This window comes from Sus scrofa, chromosome 15, assembly GCF_000003025.6.
Source record: "Sus scrofa isolate TJ Tabasco breed Duroc chromosome 15, Sscrofa11.1, whole genome shotgun sequence".
NCBI lineage: Eukaryota > Metazoa > Chordata > Mammalia > Artiodactyla > Suidae > Sus > Sus scrofa.
Genome location: NC_010457.5, coordinates 48,525,762 through 48,545,780, shown reverse-complemented (window position 1 = coordinate 48,545,780; position 20,019 = coordinate 48,525,762). Strand labels below are relative to the sequence as shown.

At 47.1% G+C, this 20,019-nt stretch overlaps 1 protein-coding gene across 3 annotated transcripts in view; it reads right to left on the bottom strand.

The window, feature by feature from the left end:
• Positions 1-18,402, bottom strand: part of RAB11FIP1 (RAB11 family interacting protein 1) — a 34,030-nt gene extending 15,628 nt beyond the window's left edge. The window contains exons 1-2 of one of the 3 annotated variants that reach the window (XR_002339442.1): positions 17,942-18,402; positions 179-618 (exon numbers count right to left, since the gene is read on the bottom strand). Coding sequence is in view for 1 of the 3 variants with exons in the window: in XM_021076260.1 (XP_020931919.1) it covers positions 179-618; positions 17,942-18,318 (817 nt within the window). In the remaining 2 variants the exon portion in view is untranslated. Of the gene's footprint in view, positions 1-178; positions 619-11,515; positions 14,524-17,941 lie in introns of those variants that run through there. The other 2 variants (XR_002339443.1, XM_021076260.1) reach the window with 2 other exon arrangements.

Below are 20,019 nucleotides of genomic sequence, written 5' to 3'. Positions count from 1 at the left end.
CTATCAGCACCATCATCACTGCACCATCCCTAGCACCACCACCAGCATCACCAGCATTTTAATAACTGAGGAGCTGAATTAAAATCTTTCCCTTAAGATTTGTTTGTGTGTCTGTCCCAAAGCTAAGGAGACTAAGCTGAGAGAGAGAGGCCAAGTTAAGACGGAGGAGGAAACTCACCATCCGAAGCAGAGGAGGACTCGTCCTCATCCTCGTCCTCCCACCGTGACTGAAAGTCTCCGGGACGAAGCAGCACCTTGTCTGCCTTTGAGGTCGGCAGGACAGACATGGACTGGGAAAGCGGCGTTCTCTGCAGGTTGGACTTGGAGAACAAGGTCTTGATCTTTGACTTCTTCTTCTTGTCTTTCGAAGGCGACTCATCGTCGCTGTCGGCTGAGGGTGTCACGCTGGGGACGATGGCTGAGGCAGTATCTGACACGCTGTCCTTGTTCTTCCCCTTGATCTTGTCCTTCAGTTTCCCAAATGGATTCCGAGTCTTGTCTTTCATGGAAAGGTCAAACATGCTAGCGGTCATGTTGTTTCTCATAAACTGGATGTCAACCTCAATTTCTCCTCGCTCTTTATCCTTCTTTCCCGGTTTGGATTTCAGGGTATACCACCTACGAGGAGAAAGGCTGTGAGGTTGCTTTTGAATTGAAGAGCCTAAAACGATGTTCTCAGTTCCCATTAACTGGCCTCTCCTCTCTGCTCCTACCAGCCTGCGCACAAATGCATCCTATGCTCTCTTCTTGGGGGAGTGGAGGGTGGGATGGGAGAGGAGGGCTGAACTCTGAGAAGACGCCCACCAGGCAAAGACAGGATCTGATTCTGGACTTAGCATATAGCCACCTAAAATCTTGATTTGTAAAGAAATATGTCTAAAACGAAAATGAACCTTCCATCAAATCACCTCCTGTGACTGCTTTTTTTTCTTCAATGGGGTTAAAAATGCAAAGAACATACATATAAGGTAGAGTGCAAATTTACAAGAGAATCTCAGAGAAAAGCAAGAGTCTGTAAAACAGTCTCTGCTGGAGAGTAATGATAAAGATAAGACTGAGTCCAAAATATATATTAAAGAGAAAAGGAAAAGCAAAATGAGCCAGTCCCCAAGTGACAAATATTGTATGATTCCCCTGATGTAAGGTGCCTGGAGAAGTCAAGTTCAGAGTCAGAAAAGAAGGGTGATTACCTGGAGCTTCGAGGTGGGGTGAACCGGGAGTTAGTATTTATTTATTTTATTATTTTTTTTTCTTTCTTTTTTTTATGGTCACACTGTGGCATGTGGAAGTTCCCAGGCTAGGGGTTGAATTGGAGCTACAGCTGCCGGCCTACACCACAGCCATAGCAACGCCAGATCTGAGCCGTGTCTGCGACCTACACCCCAGCTCATAGCAATACTGGATCCTAACCCACTGAGCAAGGGCAGGGATCAAACTGGCATCTTCGTGGATACTAGTCAGGTTCTTCCACTGAGCCACAGAGGAAACTCTGGGAGTTAGTGTTTAATGCATGTACAGTGTCAGTTGGGAAAATAAAATTGTGGAGATGGGGAGTTCCCGTCGTGGCGCAGTGGTTAACGAATCCGACTAGGAACCATGAGGTTGCGGGTTCGGTCCCTGCCCTTGCTCAGTGGGTTAATGATCCGGCGTTGCCGTGAGCTGTGGTGTAGGTTGCAGACGCGGCTCGGATCCCGCGTTGCTGTGGCTTTGGCGTAGGCCGGTGGCTACAGCTCCGATTCAACCCCTAGCCTGGGAACCTCCATATGCCGCGGAAGCGGCCCAAGAAATAGCAACAACAACAACAAAAGACAAAAAGACAAAAAGACAAAAAAAAATAAAATAAAATAAAATAAAATAAAATTGTGGAGATGCATGATGCACAACAGTGTGAAAGTACATAGTGCCACAGAACTGCACATTAAAAATGCTTAAAGTGGTCAATTTTGTTATAGGTAGTTTTGTTATAGGTAGTTTAAGAAAAAATGAGGAACTGAAAGGAGGAGGCATTCACCCCCAGCTTAATCAAAAAAAGGAATACTTCAAGCATCATTCAAACGTTTCACTTGGTCATTTGCAGATCTGCAGCTACTTCATGATACAGTCATTGAAAAACAAAAGTCAAAGACAGGAACCCTCCCCTGGGCACCTTCCAGTGGCTGAACTGCAAGGATATGACCCCTGTGAGCAGCTTGACCCCCACAGAACAAACAAGTCCAAGCATACGGTCTCTCCATAGCCACCTCCAGGGTCACCCTCACCCCGAAAACCCACATTTCAATGTACTTTTCGGTGACCTATTTAAGAGCTGAGGGCTGTGGACTTTAAGGAAATGATGGTTTTGCCCAAATGAGCACAGTTTCCTCTTTCACCTTCAGCCCGTCTTGCTCACAGGGCAGACGGCGTCCCCCTATCTTAGCTCATCCTACACACTTACAGAGGCAGAGGGAAGCAGAAACACACTCAGAAACATCCTTCTTCATTCAAGTCTCAAAGCATGTCATGAAACGGCTCTTATACCCACTTTACAGCTAAGGAAACTGAGGCTCACAGGTTAGGTGAGAGGTACAAGGTCTTGCACCTGTTAAGGGGGCACCACCAGGATTCCTGAACCAGCTCCGCCATTTCTCCAAAGCTCCCTTTTCTTTTTTCTTTTTTCTTTTTTTTTTTTTTTTTTTTTTTGTCTTTTTGCTATTTCTTGGGCTGCTCCCGCGGCATATGGAGGTTCCCAGGCTAGGGGTCAAATCGGAGCTGTAGCCACCGGCCTATGCCAGAGCCACAGCAATGCTGGATCCGAGCCGCATCTGCAACCTACACCACAGCTCACGGCAACGCCGGATCATTAACCCACTGAGCGAGGCCAGGGATCAAACCTGCAACCTCATGGTTCCTAGTCGGATTCATTAACCACTGCGCCACGGCGGGAACTCCAAAGCTCCCTTTTCTTACACCAAGGTTCTGGCTTCATGGGCCGTCTTTCACAACACACAGAAAAGAAGGCTGAAATTTTAATTCTTTTCGAGGAAAGCTTGAGGTTCAAATTTAAATGAAAGAGAAGGGGGAGCACCCTCAGAGCTGGCTAGCATTAGTTATAGGTCAGAAGGCTACACAGACAGTCCCAAACACAAAACCACCCAGAAGGACTTAAATTGGATTAACAAAATACAGCCCAGATCTGAGAAAATGAGGTGAGCTACGATTTTGGACTTTTAGGAGAAATCTTTCATGGCTTTTAAAACTACAGTCCTCAGCTGGGGGACGGGGGAGACCCCAAGCCTCAGCCATCCAAGCCTGGTGGCTTTCCGATACATTTTCCAGGGCCTGGCATGGAAATTTGCATACTTGTCACTTAGACGTTGAGAGGATTATTTGTATCTTTCTTTTCTAACAGTCATGTGCTAACTGGTAGCCTTGGTGATGAGGGCTGGTTAGCGTTTGTAAATGCCAGTGGTAAGCACCTGAAAAGGGGAAGTTGCTGAAAGCTGAATGTGGGGGGGCTCAGATGACCACAACAGCCACAAGCAGAGAGCCTCACCTTCCCACCCAGGGGTGGGGAGTCAGTCAGGGCTTCTCCCAGCTCTTCCTCTCTGTTCACCCTCCCAGGGGACCTGTAAAGATGTCTGAATACCACTTGCCAGTTCCTGGGATGGGGTGTCGCCTTCCCCACAGTATCAACACCAAAGTCTGTTTACTTTGCTGCAACCAGCTCTAGGATTCTCCCGGGGAGGCCCATTATCACCTGATGCATAGGCACAGTCCCTGGGCACCAGAGTGGGATTTGTTTTGGAAACTCCTGAGGTCACTAGGAGGTGGGAATAGCCCTTCAACTGTTCCAGTCACTTATTTTCACAAGCAAACTAATGCCAAAGATCAGGTAGCCAACAAAACGGGACTGTTTTTGTTGTTGTTGTTTGTTGTCTTTTTAGGGCCGCACCCGCAGCATACGGAAGTTCCCAAGCTAGGGGTAGAATCAAAGCTGCAGCTGCCAGCCTTCACCACCGCCACAGCAGTGCAAGATCCAAGCTGTGTTTGCAACCCACAACGCAGCTCGAGGCAACACCAGATCCTTAACCCACTGAGTGAGGCCAGGGATCAAACCAGAGTCCTCATGGATACTAGTTGGGTTCCTTACTGTTGAGCCACAACAGCAACTCCCACGAGGCTGTTTAAGGATGTAAAAAGCAGACTGAAATCACAGGCAGGTAAGCCGTGCTGGATGGAGTAAAGCTGGAAAGGAAGACAGGAGTTCTAGCAACATTATCCTGATCATTAAATTCAAACAGCTTTAGCAAGAGATCTTTGACACAAGCATAATTTGATAACTCATGAAAGCCATGATCCATACAAGTCTCACCCTAAGAAATTCCAAACCAGACATATTTGTGGGTTTCAACATTTGAGCATTGGCTCAATTTTTAAGTGTTTCTGTCTGTTTGATTTTCAGTGCACTGAAATTCAGCACCTCCCGGAAGTAGTTCATAATCAGGTCTCAGCAGGGCCACACAGCAAATGATGGCAGAGTGGGTGTGCCCCATCACTGCCCTTCATGTAGGCCCAGAAAGCTCAGAAATTATCTTAGAAATCAGGGTTGGGTTTTCCTAGAACAAAGGGCAGAGTACAAAGAGAAAGCCATAATCCCAATGTAGCAAGTCTATTTTTATGCCAATATTCTAAAAAAAAAAAAAAAAAAAAAAAAAACCCTGCAACCTGTCAAAATAAATAAATAAATGATCCCTTCTACAAACAAGTAATCATTTTTACCCATAACTAAACCTGTCCTTCCAAAATTAAAAGGACTCCTGAATACACTGAAAGTGACAGGAAACTGTATACAAACTGTATTTTAAAGTAATAACTGGGAGTTCCCGTCGTGGCTCAGTGGTTAATGAATTCAACTAGGAACCATAAGGTTGCGGGTTCAATCCCTGGTCTCGCTCAGCGGGTTAAGGATCCGGCATTGCCATGAGCTATGGTGTAAGTCACAGACGTGGCTCAGATCCAGCGTGGCTGTGGCTGTGGTGTAGGCCGGGGCAGCTACAGCTCTGATTTGACCTCTAGCCTGGGAACCTCCATATACCATGGGAGCAGCCCTAGAAAAGGAAAAAGACTAAAATAAGTAACTAAATAAATAAAGTAATAACAGAGTTCTTCTGTGGCACAGTAGGTTAAGGATCTGGCATTGTCACTGCGGCAGTTCAGGGCACTGCTATGACTCAGATTCATCCCTAGCTTGGGAACTTCCACATGCTGCAGGCGCAGACAAAAAAATAAATAAATAAAGTAATATTAGGCATAGGATAAAAATTCAAATCATACAAAATAGTACAGAATGAACACATCCATCTTCACGCCCCTCCATGCCCCTCAGTCAAGGGCAGGTCTTGGGAATATACATATAAGCAAGAATACAGATTATCCACACAAGCCATCCTACTATTTGGGAGGTTTTGGGGTTTTTGTTTTCTTGGTCAAACACAAGATAAGGCAACAGCTAAAAATACAGAAAAATTCATTTAAGTCTTCAACAAGTTCAAAAAGACGTCTTATTGAGAGCAGCAAGGGGGCAGTTCCCACTGTGGCTCAGTGGGTTAAGGGTCCGAACATTGTCTCTGTGAGGATGAGGGTTCAATCCCTGGCCTTACTCAGTGGGTTAAGGATCTGGCATTGTCACAAGCTGTGGCACAGGTCTCAGATATGGCAAGGATCTGGTGTTGCTGTGGTGTAGGACTCAGCTGAAGCTCTTATTTGACCCCTAACCTGGGAACTTCCATATGCTGCAGATGCAACCTTAAAAAGAAAAAAAAAAGTTCTTAATGAAAAAAATAAAAATGAAAAGAAGAGAACAAGGGGCAGTTCCCTGGTGCCCTAGTAGGTTAAAGATCCAGTGTTGTTACTGCTGTGGCTCAGCTTCAATCCCTGGCCTGGGAACTTCCTCATGCTGCAGGTGTGTCCAAAAAAAAAAAGAGAGTGGCCCCTTCACCTCAGGGTCATGTGTTTTTTGTTTTTTTTTAAGTAGCAATGAAATGTAAAAAAGAAAGAAGTGGGTAAAGGAGGGAAAATGTGCAGGCTGCAGGACACAGGAGCTGCGTTCCAAGTGGCCCGGCTGGGGAACTAGTGCCTGGATCCACTCTGTCAAACCTCTTGGGCTTTTAAACACTAGTTTTGAAAACAGCTAAAACCACCCAGCCATGCCCAGTTCTCAGGGTTGGTTTGCCTCAGAACGGTGTTTCTTAATGCAAGGTAAGCCGATCCTGGGTGCCTTCCATCGGAATGTGGGGGGCGGGGGGGGGGGTAGCAGCGTGATTCCTGCTCCTGGGAAATGAAAGGTTTCAGAGCATCCCTACAAACAGGCGGGATTACACTGGCCAAGGACAGACTGGTAGGTCCGCAGCTGAAGCAAACATGTTTTTCCTTTAAAACATTCCAGACGGTAGACGCAGACAGAGAAATGATGGCTTCAGAGATTCAATACACAGACAGAAATGATGGCTTCAGAGATTCAAGACACACAGAAATGATGGCTTCAAAGACTGGGTTCAAATGTCTGTGCATGGCACACACAGGAAACACAAAATGAAGAGGCCAGACTCTGCCCTGAAAAGCGTGCCCACCAGTGGGATGGGACAGACCTGGTTCACAAAGTGTTTGTTACCTTGAAACAACTACAGCCTTTTCTTTCTGACTACAAAGAATTGGACATGAAAAGAAACTCCTGCTAAACTATACAATTTCATCACAAATAAGGACTCTCACACATAAAGAAGGTTCTCAGCTAATTTAAATCCCAAGGGTCTCTAAAAACCACCTACTTAGGGACTCGGTAAAATGAATTAAGACCGAACCCTCCCATTTAGACACAGGAGGATCCAGGAATGCCAAGAAAAAGGAAGACCACCAGCCCTACAAGTCACTTGTTTTTACGAGTTAGGTTAATTTCCAGGGATCCTTGTCTATGGGTCCGATGTGGACTCCAAGGTCAATGCTGGACTGCCTATTTCCCTTCCCATGCAAAATCTCAACCATGATTTGTAGTGTGAGTCATCCCCATGGTAACAAGCTTAGTGACACAGGGGATTATGGCCTCAAGTGAGGGAAGAAGCAGGAAGAACAGAACAGCACCTGAGTTTAATGTTTGAGATAGAGGATGCACTGGATCGTTCTTAGATGGAGAAATTTTTAAAAACAGTTCATTTGTTGTCTTTCCCAGAGAATAAAAAGAAGGCTAAAACTCCTGTGTGGTTAATAGATGAGGACATCAAAAATGGGTTCTGCTTCCATGTGGGCAGAATGTCCAGACTCTTTTCCTGTAGCCTAGAAGTGATGTACATACAGCAAACAGGAACAGAGATTTTATGAGCTATGAAATAAGCTTTGCAGCATGTACCATATGGAAGCTAAGTAGTTTAACAAGTTTTATTATTGACAGAGGTGGCTGGTCTTCATTATCCAACTGTGAATACAGAATCACCCATCGGCCAGCCTTGCCTTCCAAGGTGGACCCTCCCCCTCTGCTCATCATCTTAGTAAAGCATGAGGGTTGCAAATGGCTCCTTTTTACCCTAATCCTTAAAACAGCCATGCTGGCGGCACTGAAAGGCTACCCGGAGCCAACAAGTTCAATCCTAAAAAGCTATCAAATAACATGGGAAAGGTGAAATCACAGAAAAACTGGTTGAAAATGCTTTTGATCTTCCTACACTATTTGCCCTACAGAAATTCCCATAGAAAGTAATTAAAACGATTATAATTTTTTTTTCTTTTTATGGTCACACCTGCAGCATATGGAAGTTTCCAGGCTAGGGGTCAAATTAGAGCTGCAGCTGCAGGCCTACACCACAGCCATGGCCACAGCAACACCAAATCCGAGCTGCATCTGCAACCTACATAGCAGCTTCTGGCAACACTGGATCCTTAACCCACTGAGCAAGGCCAGGGATTGAACTCACACCCTCATGGATACTAGCTGGGTTCTTAACCCACTAAGCCACAACAGGAACTCCAAGTTACTTGATCATACCTCAAAAAGCCATGAATGTTACTCTTCTACCCTCAGATCAGGCCTCTTGTCCAACAATAAATGCCACTGATGCACTCCACCTGATCTGCCAAAAAACAGGCCCCAACAGAGTTCCCTTCATGGCTCAGAAGGACTAGGATCCATGAGAATGAGGGTTCGATCCCTGGCCTTGCTCAGTGGGTTAAGAATCCAGTGTTGTTGTGAGCTGTGGTGTAGGTTGCAGACGTGGCTCAGTTTCTACATTGCTATGGCTGTGGTGTAGGCCGGCAGCTGTAGCTCTGATTAGACCCCTAGTCTGGGAACGTCCATATGACGGGGGTGCAGCCCTAAAAAGCAAAAAAAAAAAAAAAAAGAACAGGCTCCATGGAGTACTTTGTCACTCGTGCAAAGAGATGTTAAGAACAGAGAAAAGAAAACATGATGGTTTGGTTCATCACCTCTTGGCCAGGACAAGATAAAACAACTTCAGAATGACATCAAAGAACATTCAGCCCCCTCTCCATTCCACAGACAGACTCACACTTCTTTCTGTGAGAACTTCTGACAAGGAAGCAGAGCATCCATGATTCATCCTGAAATCAAGGTAAGTTGGAGTTCCCGTCATGGCACAGTGGTTAACGAATCCGACTAGGAACCATGAGGTTACAGGTTCGGTCCCTGGCCTTGCTCAGTGGGTTGAGGATCTGGCGTTGCCATGAGCTGTGGTGTAGATTGCAGATGTGGCTTGGATCCCACGTTGCGGTGGCTCTGGCATAGGCCAGTGGCCAAAGCTCTGATTTGACCCCTAGCCCGGGAACCTCTATATGCCACAGGAACAGCCCAAGAAATAGCAAAAAAGACAAAAAAAAAAAAAAAAAAAAAAAAAAAGGCAAGTTGGAGGAAGGAAAAACCTCTATACCAAGAGTATTTAAAAATCTTGGAGTTCCCGCTGTGGCACAGCGAGTTCTGGGTATTGCCACAGCTGTGGCATAGGTTGCATTTGAGGCTCAGATTTGATCCCTGGCCTGGGAACTTCCATGTGCTGCAGGTGCAACCATTAAAAAGAGAGAGTATTCTAAAATCCTGTTCTAGGAGTTCCCTGGTGGCTCAGTAGGTTAAGGATCCAGCGTCATCACTACTGTAGCAAGGGTTTGATCCCTGGCCAGGGAACTTCTATATGCCTCAGGTGTGGCCAAAACAAATAAAATAAAGAAAATCCTGTTCTTGCAACAAATGATTAGCACAATGAAAAGTCCCATTTGTGCAAAAGGAAAGCCCCACAAGACTGAGGCTGTAGGAGGTGACATCCTTGAAGAAATAGCTGGGGACCCGCTTGCCGCTGCTGCCCCTCACACAGGACCCCGTTCTTTACAATCACAAGAGGCCTTTCTGGAAGCCTTAGCTGTTCTCCCTAGATTAATAAAAGAGTATTTTAAAAGTGAAATGTGTAGCCGTCACACCTCTAGAAACGTTTTTTGCTGGGATTTCCTATAAATGCGTAAATGCCTTCCCTCTGCTCCACACAGAGGCCAGCACTCAGGAAAAGACACTTAATTACAGCTGCCTTTTCTCTCCCCACGGGCACATTCCTAAATGTGTCCCTCGGGGACGCCCTGGAGACGAAAAAGCCCTTGATTTTTCTCTAACAGATTATCTACAGACCTCTCCCAGCAGGAAAGGAATTTCTCGTCTCATTAGTGGCTAAAAGCAACTCCTTTGCCAAAGGCACCACCGAGCTGCAGGGGATCAGCTTCTTCAGGGTCAAGCAGAGGCCCTGACAAGTCAGCCACATCCCAAAACTAGGGAACTGGGAAACAGAAAGAAGCGGGGTCTCGACCTCATACCACAGCACCCCTAGTCTTTAATCCGCTGGGCTAAACGTAAGATCAAACAGTTCTCCTCGTCCACACAGGCAAAGACCGAAGCCACTCGCCCAGAGCACCTGGGCTGGGTCACAGAGCAAATGAGACAGAAGTAGGCCCTGGCCAAGGGGAAAGCCTGGTGTCCTGAGCCAGTTGCAGCGTGGATCTGACCCAGGACACCCAAGGGGAGCAGAATCCGCTCACAAAGTTTTTCCTAAGACAGCTGATGCTGGCAGAAGACTGGTTTTCTTGCAAGGCTGATACAAGGACCTGGGTGTTGATTTTGCTGGGATTCAAAGGCCCTGAGGTTTAGAGATCCGCACCAGTCCCAGGAGCAAAGGCCACCCAGGGCACCGCTCTGGGATGAAGGCAAGGCCTTAAGTGCTCTCCAGTCGCTCCTCCACCTGGGCCAGGCTGTCTTCATCCTCCGGAGCTAAGCCAGAGTGAGCATCCCTGCCAAAGTAGAGGGTAAGAAGCACCATTTTCTCGGACGTATGGCAATTAAAACCGGAGCCATTTAATGGATATAAGATTATTGTCAAGGGGGAGGAAGAGTATGTCAGCAAGTTGGAGTTGATGACATTTGAAATAAGCACATGTGTGTAGCTTTTGTTTTGGGGTTTTTGTTTGTGTTTGTTTTTTGGGGGGTTGCTCATTTGTTTATCTTTTTAGAATCAAATCTACGGCACATGGGAAGGTCCCAGACTAGGGATCAAATCCAAGCTACAGCTGCAGGCCTATGCCACAGACACAGCAACATGGGATCCGAACCTCATCTGTGACCTAAGCCACTGGATCCTTAACCCACTGAACAAGGCCAGGGCTCATACCTGAATCCTCATGGATACTAATCAGGTTCTTAACGCACTGAGCCACAATGTGAGAGAGAGAGAGAGAGAGAGAGAGAGAGAGAGAGAGAGAGAGAGAGAGTGTGTGTGTGTGTGTGGTGTGTTCTTAACGCACTGAGCCACAATGTGAGTGTGTGTGTGTGTGTGTGTGTGTGTGTAACGGCTTTTTTCTTTTTTTTTCTTTTTTGGCCACCCCATGGCACATGGAGTTCCTGGGTCCAGGATAATCAGATCCTAGCTGTAGTTGCGACCTATGCCACAGCTGCAACACCACCAGATCCTTAATCCACTGTGCCAGGCCAGAGATTGAACCTGCATCCCAGCACTCCAGAGACACTGCCGATCCCATCACACCACAACGGGAACTCCAGCATGTGTTTTGTTTTGTTTTGTCTTTTCCAGGCCACACGAGCAGCATAAGGAGGTTCTCAGGTCAGGGGTTGAATTGGAGCTATAGCTGCTGGCCTACACCACAACCACAGCACCAGGGATTCGAGCCTCATCTGCAACCTACACCACAGCTCACAGCAATGCCAGATCCTTAACCCACTGAGCAAGGCCAGAGATGGAACCCACGTCTTCATGGATGCTAGTCAGATTCATGTCCACTGCGCCACAATGAGAAATCCCAGCATGTGTTGTTTTTAATGTAACTGTAACTCTCTTTAGCCAGTAACCAATATTAAAATGACAGAGATACTCTTTATAAAAACCTTCCTTCACGGCAGTTGTGGAAATACAACAGAAGCCTTTGTAACCAAAAGGAAGTTTAAACAAAATGAAAAAGGCACAAGCCTCTTTTGTATACTCACCTTCCCTGATGTGAAAAACATTTAAATCGTTGACATACTTGCCTCCAGAGCTGCATTTTTCAATCATGGGTGTATTTTCCCTCATGTTCTGTGTCACTGCTCTTTTTCTTAGTCCTATTTTCCTTGTAGCAGTGACCTCACCAGCTGTGTTGGTGAGGTCACATCAGCTATACTACCACCATGCAAAGACCAGGCCTGTATTAAAACTGCAAAGACTTGGAGATACACACACGTACACACCCAGTTTCAGGGGTGTTTCCTACTCAGTCACTCCAACAGGAGCCTCGACTCATAGGTATGGCTGCCTGTGTCGCCTTTGTAATGGTGACCTCACTCTCATATCACAGTGACTGTGGGGGGGAAAGAAAGCAACCACCAATTTCCTGGTTCAATCTCAACAGCGAGTTCTCCTTATTTTATTTGTTCATTCTTATCACTTCCTCTCACTCACCCCCACCCACGTCCAATCCATCACCAGTCAGGCCAACCCCAACCGAACCTCTGAAATATTTCTGAAATCCGCCCACCTCTTGGCCATTGCCACGCCCGTCACCGAGCACCACTTGCTGCCTAGATTCCTGCCACAGCCTCCCAGTTTGCCCAGCAGATTCCAGGCTAGGCCTGCCCCAAATCTGGTCTCTGCCCAACAGCCACAGTGACTTTTCACAAACTGGATCACATCACCCTTCTGCTTTCAACACTCCGTGGCATCTACTGCTCTTAAATGAAACCCTGCCTTCCTCTCCAGCCTCAGTCTACACAAGCGCTCCAGCTTGCTGCCTCAGGGCCTTTGCACAGGCTGTGCCCTCTTTTTTTTTTTTTTCACTAGAAAAATTCCTGTTTAACCTTCAGGTCTCTGCCTCAGAGAGGCTATCTGCAACCTCCTGCTGTCAATCGTGTCCCTCCTGCTCCTTCCTCTTATGATACCCTGTCTTCTTCCTCCACCCCACTCATCACAACACGCGATTGCTTACTTATGTGTTCACTTGTTTACTGTCTCCATCTCCCCCACAAGGCTCTGAGCTTCCTGAAAGTGGGGGTCATATCTGTTTTGGTCATCCTTGTTTACACTGTATACCCAGGGCCCAGAGTAGGCATTTAAAAATATTAACTGAAAGTATGATCCTTAAAGACAAGAGGGAAAAAAAGCAGTGAGAACCTTCCCCATGCTAACTGAATGTCTGACAAATGAAATCATTATCAAATCAGACCAGGAAAAAAATGCGGGAACATCATTTGCATTATGGGGACAGTGACTTTGAAGTATCCTCCTCTTCTTAGTCACTTTATTCCCCTGCTGTAGGCAGCCCGCTGGGGTTATTTATCCCAGAACCCACAGATTACCAGCCCTGGGCACAGAGCTACCAGTTTCCTATACTGGGTGGGAGGGGACTGTGCCGGGTCAGAGGTGGGAGGGTTTCCAGTAAGGCCCAATGTCATCTCTAAGGGGATCCCCCCCCCCACAAAAAAGAAAAGCTTAACCAGTAACAACATTGCTCAAATTTTCCAGTCTGTTACAAAAAACTTAAACGTGCTTGGGAAACCCACAGGTATACACACAAAATTGATGGCTCAAATTTGAGAATTTGAGATCTCTGTGCTCACCTGTCACTTCTCTACCTCCAACCCTCCCAGAAAAAAACAACTAGCTAGCCCTTCTTTCTAATCACCTGAATCTCCTTCGGCAACTTAATGACCCTCATCACTCACTCTCTTCATATCTGGAAGGCTAAGGAGTCTTAAGTTTCTTGCTATTTAGTTACACAGTGGCCTTCCGGCACCAACCTGAATGAATATTTATTCTAATCTGTCTTTAAGAGATGATCTGCCCCCCCCCTTTTTCTCCCTGCTTTTTAGGGCTGCCCCTGTGGCATATGGAAGTTCCCAGGCCAGGGGTGGAATCTGAGCTGCAGCTGCCAGCCTACACCACAGCCACAGCAATATTTCTCCCATTTTTATTGCTCTTAGTATCCTAAAAAGGTGTTTTGGGTTTTTTGGCTGTGCCCATGGCACGTGGAGGTTCCCGGGACAGGGGTAGAACCTGCGCCACAGCAGTGGCCCAAGCCACAGCAGTGACAACACCAGATCCTTAACCTGCTGAACCACCAAGAAACTCCTAAAAAGGTGCTTTTTAAATTAATCTAGGATCCCAAATTACACAAGACTGGAGCGCAGAGCAGAAAATCCCACATGATGGTCACCTGATTCTGCCTCTCAGATTCATGTCTGTTTGATGATTGTGGCACTTAACTGATTCCCATTTAACTAAGGCCCAACTAAGACCCCAGGTCTTTAACAGGTAAGTATGTACAAGTCGGCCCTCCATATCCACAGGTTCCTCATCCTCAGATTCAACCAAACGTGGGTCAAAAATATTCAGGGGCAAAAAATTCCAGAAAGTTCCAAAAAACAAAACTTGAATTCATGCACTGATTATATAATATTTACAACTATTTACATTTTATGGCATTTACGTCTTATTTAGTATTCTAAGTAATCTACAGATGCTTTAAAGTATACAGTAGTAGGATGTGTGGAGTTTAAAGCAGGTACTAAACCATTTTATATAAACGACTTGAGCATTGGCAGATTTTAGTATCCCTCAGTGGGCAGGGGTGGGGAGGTCCTGGAATCAATCCCCCTCGCATATGAGGGACAAATGCAAAACCAATTCATTTCAATTTCTTCTTAACTAAAGGGGCCACACACTCTTCCTTCTTAAATGTATCCTACCTATAGGTGAGCCCCGGTTCAGTGTTTTAAAGATAGGTGTCATCACACTAAATTTGAGGTCTGCAAAATCTCAGTCATTACAAAAGACATACTCTCTTGATTCCAAATAAATGATGGGACCTTGTCAAGAAAACAAAGGGAAATATTAGCAATAAATATCTCTTATCAAGAAAACAAACGGAAGGAGTTCCGGTCGTGGCTCAGTGGTTAATGAATCCGACTAGGAACCATGAGGTTACGGGTTCGATCCCTTTCCTTGCTCAGTGGGTTAAGGATCTGGCGTTGCCCTGAGCTGTGGTGTAGGTTTCGGACGAGGCTAGGATCTGACGTTGCTGTGGCTCCAGCATAGGCCAGCAGCTACAGCTCCAATTCAACCCCTAGCCTGGGAACCTCCATATGCCACGGGAGCGGCCCAAGAAATGGCAAAAAGACAAAAAAAAAAAAAAAAAAGAAAGAAAGAAAGAAAACAGAAATATCAGAACAAACGAAAATCTTAATGCCTTGAGTTTCAGCTTCTGGACGCCTGGGAGAAAAAGTCATACTCTAGAGCAGCAACTTCCCTATCAAATTACCAAGGACGTTTTTCACAGAACTAGAACAAAATATTTTAAAGTTTGTTTGGAAGCACAAAAGACGCAGAATAGCCAAAACTATCCTGAGAAAGAAAAATGGAGCTAGAGGAATCAGGCTCTCTGACTTCAGACTATACTACAAAGCTAGAGTCATCAAAACCATATGGTACTGGCACAAAAACAGAAATAGAGATCAGTGGAACAGGATAGAAAGCCCAGAATTAAACCCATGTACCTACAGTCAACTAATCTATGACAAAGGAGGCAAGAATATACAAAGGAGAAAAGACAGCCCCTTCAGTAAGTGGTGCAGGGAAAACTGGACAGCCACATGTAAAGGAATGAAATTAGAACACTTCCTAACACATACACAAAAATAAACTCAAAATGGATTAAAGACCTAAATATAAGACCAGATACTATAAAACTCTTAGAGGAAAACATAGGCCAAACACTGTCTGACATAAACCACAGCAACATCTTCTCAGATCCACCTCCTAGAGTAATGACAATAAAAACAAAAATAAACAAATGGGACTTAATTAAACCTAAAAGTTTCTGCACATCAAAGGAAATCCTAAACAAAACAAAAAGACAAACCACAGAATGGGAAAAAACATTTGCAAATGAAGAGGCTGACAAGGGATTAATCTCCAAAATTTATAAACAACTTCTGCAGCTCAATATCAAAAAAACACAAACAACCCCATCTAAAACAGCAACTGTTCTCTGAAGAGATTAACACAAATGTACATATGCGCACACTTGCATGCGCGCAAACACGCACAAACACACACACAATAGACCGAGATTTGAACTTTTGTTTTGGATTGAGTTTCGAATGTCTAAGGTGGAGTCAAACCATTAATACATAGTTCAAATGACTTTCCTAGCCCAACCAGTTCCTTTCTGTTGAACTTCCACCTCTAAGCATATGTCTCAGGCTCCAGATCTCAGCATCTTGAGTACACAAGTGATGTACCAGGACATCAAACAGGCTTAGTTTAACTGGATTCCCCCAGCACCCCGGGAAGTCCCAGGAAGTGATAATGGAAAGCTTGCAGTTTCATCTACTGCTGGAGGAGCAAAGAAGGCTTCCTCTACAATTATAAAAAAAAAAAAAATCAGCTAAGCACCATTTTCCTACAGGTTGATACTGTGACTCAGTAGCCATAAGCTCATATACTAGAGACAGGAGTAACCATCTTTATATCAGAGAGGATGAGAAAAATGAAGAAGCAGAGACAGAACCCTTCCTGAAACAGGGAAGGAACTTGGAGGTTTTCATTTCTCTCAAATCAGCAATAGAACCTTTTGAATCTCTACAAGGGGCTCCATTAATCCAGGAACATCTTATAAACATCAATTAAGTCTGGCCACAGCTCCATTTATATAAGTAGGGAAACTTGGGTGTTTAGAGACAGAGCAGCCTGAAGCTCAGCAATGAGTCAGGGCCAGAGTGGGCACTAGCCCCAGAAACTTGGAATCCCCATCTCTGGCAGGGAGATGCGATCTATCTTTCAAGGGACTTAAACGTTCACATGAGAAACAGATGGCAGAGACCAACAAGAATATCCACACATCCTGGGATGGGACAAGACAAAGGGCAGCCTACAGCACCTAGTTGAAGCTGGAAAAGAAGCCAGTCCAAGGCCCCCAAATGTCATTTAAGCAAACAGAAAATGAGCACTGCTCCAGCCCCTGCTCGGCAGGCAGAGGCTGCTGCTCACCTAATGGCATGTAAGTTGATGCCATAAAGATACCCCATCCATCCTCATCTCAAGGCCCTCTATTTTTATCTGATTTGAGTTCAGAAATGCCTGTTCATCGTTGACCAGATAAGGAAAGCAGGTATTATGTGCACAAGCACCAGACAGAAAAAGGGCTCTGGTAATTTCAAATCCTCTGGCTTTTCTGTCTCCTTCATGAGGGAAAGTTAAAAATACTGTTTATATCTAAAATGCACAATGTGAATCAGAATGCCTCATAAACTGTAGGGGTTAGGTGGTAACATAACTGCACATTTAAAGGCCAGCAAAGTAACCAGGTTAAGCTAAGAAAGCGTGGCTAGGTTCTGGTATTTTAGATGAGCATAATCAAATGTTCCATTCCAAACACCGGTGAAAGAAACAAACAAATGGGTAACAGTCTGCAACCAACAGGGTTTTCCCCCCGCTTTCCCTGCTGGAGGGTGATTCATGAAAACAGAAGTCCTGATGGGGGTAGGGGGGGAGCTACGGGGGAGCAGTCATTCCCACTCCCACCCCCCACCCCCGTAGGACCAGAGAGAACCTGAGAAACTCCAGCGAGAAACAATGCCTACTCCCAGTTACTTGGCCAAGGGCAGGCCCTGGCTCCAGCCATCACTGGGAAATCCTTACTAATTTGGGGGCCAGGGCAAAATGGGTCAATATTTTTCGGTCTGAAAGTTAAACCAAACCGTTGTAGCATTCTTGGAGGAGGCGAGGGAGGGGCAAATTCTCTAGACCAACCCCTGACCCGGTGGTGAGGTGGGGCGGGGGTGGGGGTGGGGGACAGCCCTCCCAGGGCAGTCCTCATTCCCCAGCCTCCACCGCCACCCACCCGCATCGCAATGCCCCAACTCGGTCCCTGGGGGATCCTCTAGTGTCTGTGGGTTTCACTGCTCCAGTTAGCCCTTCCAGCGTCCTGGCCCAGCCATTTCCAGCTCAGTGTCCGGTACAATGAAATACCCAGGAGGCTTTCCACGGAATCCAAGGCGTATATCAAATATACACGCTACTCAACTAATAAGACAAGTTCGTCAGCCCACTGCTAGTTTCAATTCATCAAAAATTCATTAAGTGATTACGAAGTTCCAGGCGCTGAGCGCCCTCCTGCAGATTAAAAAACGCGGCAGGTACCTCCACCTCCGTTTTCAAAGAACCCACGTACTGGGAGAGCTGGGGCGGGACAGCCCAAGAAGAAGCTGAAGTGAGAATACTATTACTGGCCGAGGGGATCCCTCCCGAGAGGCCTCGTTCCGTCAGTCCCCTGGGGGGAGGTGGTGGGGGGACGGGGACACACTCTAAAAGGGTCTCACCGCCCAGGCCAAGCGTCCTCCCCGGCCTGCCCCGCTCCGGGTCCTCGCCCCCGCACTCACTGGGTCTTTCTGCGGCCCTGGTCCCGGTGCAGCTCCCGCAGGTCCACCTCGGCGCGGCCCAGGAACTTGTCGAGGCCGAGCAGCGCGCGGTGCAGCACGGTGAGCTGCAGGGTGGTGGCGGCGGCTGGCACAGCCTCGGCCGACAGCAGCGGCGGCAGCTCGAAGGTGGCCTCCTCCCGCCACACGGGCGCGCCCAAACTGCGTTCGGACACTGAGGTGGCGTACTTCTCCTTGCCCACCTGGATCACCGCGTACGCGTCGCTCGTGCCCCCGGGGCCCTTGGCCCGAAGACCCCGCGCCTGCAACACCGTCACCTGCACGTGCGTTGGGGACCATACGGGCCCTCGGCCCTTGCCCGCCGAGGCCGCCAAGGACATGGTGACGGCTGTGCGATCCAACCGAAAGTGAGAAGATAGCCGCGACGCGCGGCTTCCACAGCCTGCCCAGCCGCCCCGACCTCTTTAAGGCTTCCGGCCACGCCCCCTCCTGGACACGCCCCCTCCACCCGCCCCCACCTGCCGGGCGGGCCCGCCTCCGTCGCGTACGCGAAGCTAGGCTCTAGGGGCCCGGGTGGGGCTAGCGCTTAGTGGGCGGGGGCGGGGCTTGGAGAATTCCGGTCTGAGAGTTGGTAGGTGAGAGTTGGGGTCTTACTTGCCAAAGGTCGCATGGCTCAACCGGAACGGAACTGACCGAAGCAGAGACTGGGAATGAGACCTCATTTCCAATCTGGCCTCGTCCAAGTGGCAGGTGTGTGGCTTTGCACAGATTACTTAAAGCCTTGGAGTCTCAGTTTCTTTGTATGTAAAATGAGATAACAACCACCTCGTAGAATTGTTGCCAAAAAAATGTCACCTGGCCCAGGGCGAGTTCTCAGTAGAGGGTAGCTATGAAGGTGATAATGAATGCGATTCCGAATTCACTGCTCTTTCTACTTTGGTCGCTGGGGAAGTTACTCTGGAGGAAAGTGGGTCCAGGGATGGTGCCAGGTGGGTGGCTAAGGAGGAGGATTTTTGATGGCTACCTCAAAAGGGGAAGGTAAAGGAAGGGAGCACTTGAGGTGGTGTGGGAGTGTTCTATTTTGCCGCGCCTTCACCAAAAAAGGTGAAGCCAAGAGGAGGGAAGTCAGAGAAGGGAAGGAAAGGAGGAACTGAACGGGATTGCCAAATGGACCTCGGGAGCAGAGGCCCTTCTCCCGCAGTTCCCTCTTTCTCAGGTCTGGACCCTCTGCAGTCTCTCTTCACCCTCTGGGCTCCCAGTCAGGCACCTCCTTGTTCCCAGGGTCCATTGGATGGGCGATGCCCTTCATTTCCTGTATCCTACTTCAAAGGTTCAAATATTGATCAACAGATTGCAGAGGTCACTTTGAAGGGTTTTAGGTTTTACAGTTAAGGAGAGTCCTGGAGCAGATAAGTGATTCGTTCAAGGCTCTACAACAGAGCCAGGACTAGAACCCAGGTGTTCTGACTCCCATGCAGTCTTTCTATTGCATCCTTTGATTCTTCCAGATCCTCAGAGCTCCAGTCTCGGGTTGCTGTCAGTTTCCCGCCAGATCTCTAGATTCCTCTCCCTCCAAGCCACACTACACACAGCCTGCTCCAAATCCTACCATGGTGCCTCCCCACCAACCGCATTAACTTCAGTCTTGAAAGAGATTCAAGGCATTCCTGTCTGGGGCCCACTCTGACTCACTTCTCTATCTCCTAGACAAACTATAGCACTGATAATCTGTCCCATCTGTCCCACGGCTGCCCTGCCCACCTTTGCCAACCCACGTCCTACCCCCTGCAAGGCTTTACTCAGATTTCTCCAAGGTTTGGCTTCCCATAGCCCTCTTCAGGGCAGAACCACGTGCTGACTTGTCTCCTCCAGAGCCCCTGACACAAACCTGGACACACAGTAGGTACTGAAGAAGTGCTATGGAATTGAAGAGTTGGCAGGTTATCCCACACTACCATAAGTACATAGTGTTTCTTTTACATCAGATATTAGAAGACTAAAAAAAAAATTTATTTTTTAGATCTTTTTTTAGGGCCTCACCTGCAGCATATGGAAGTTCCCGGCTAGGGGTTGAATCAGAG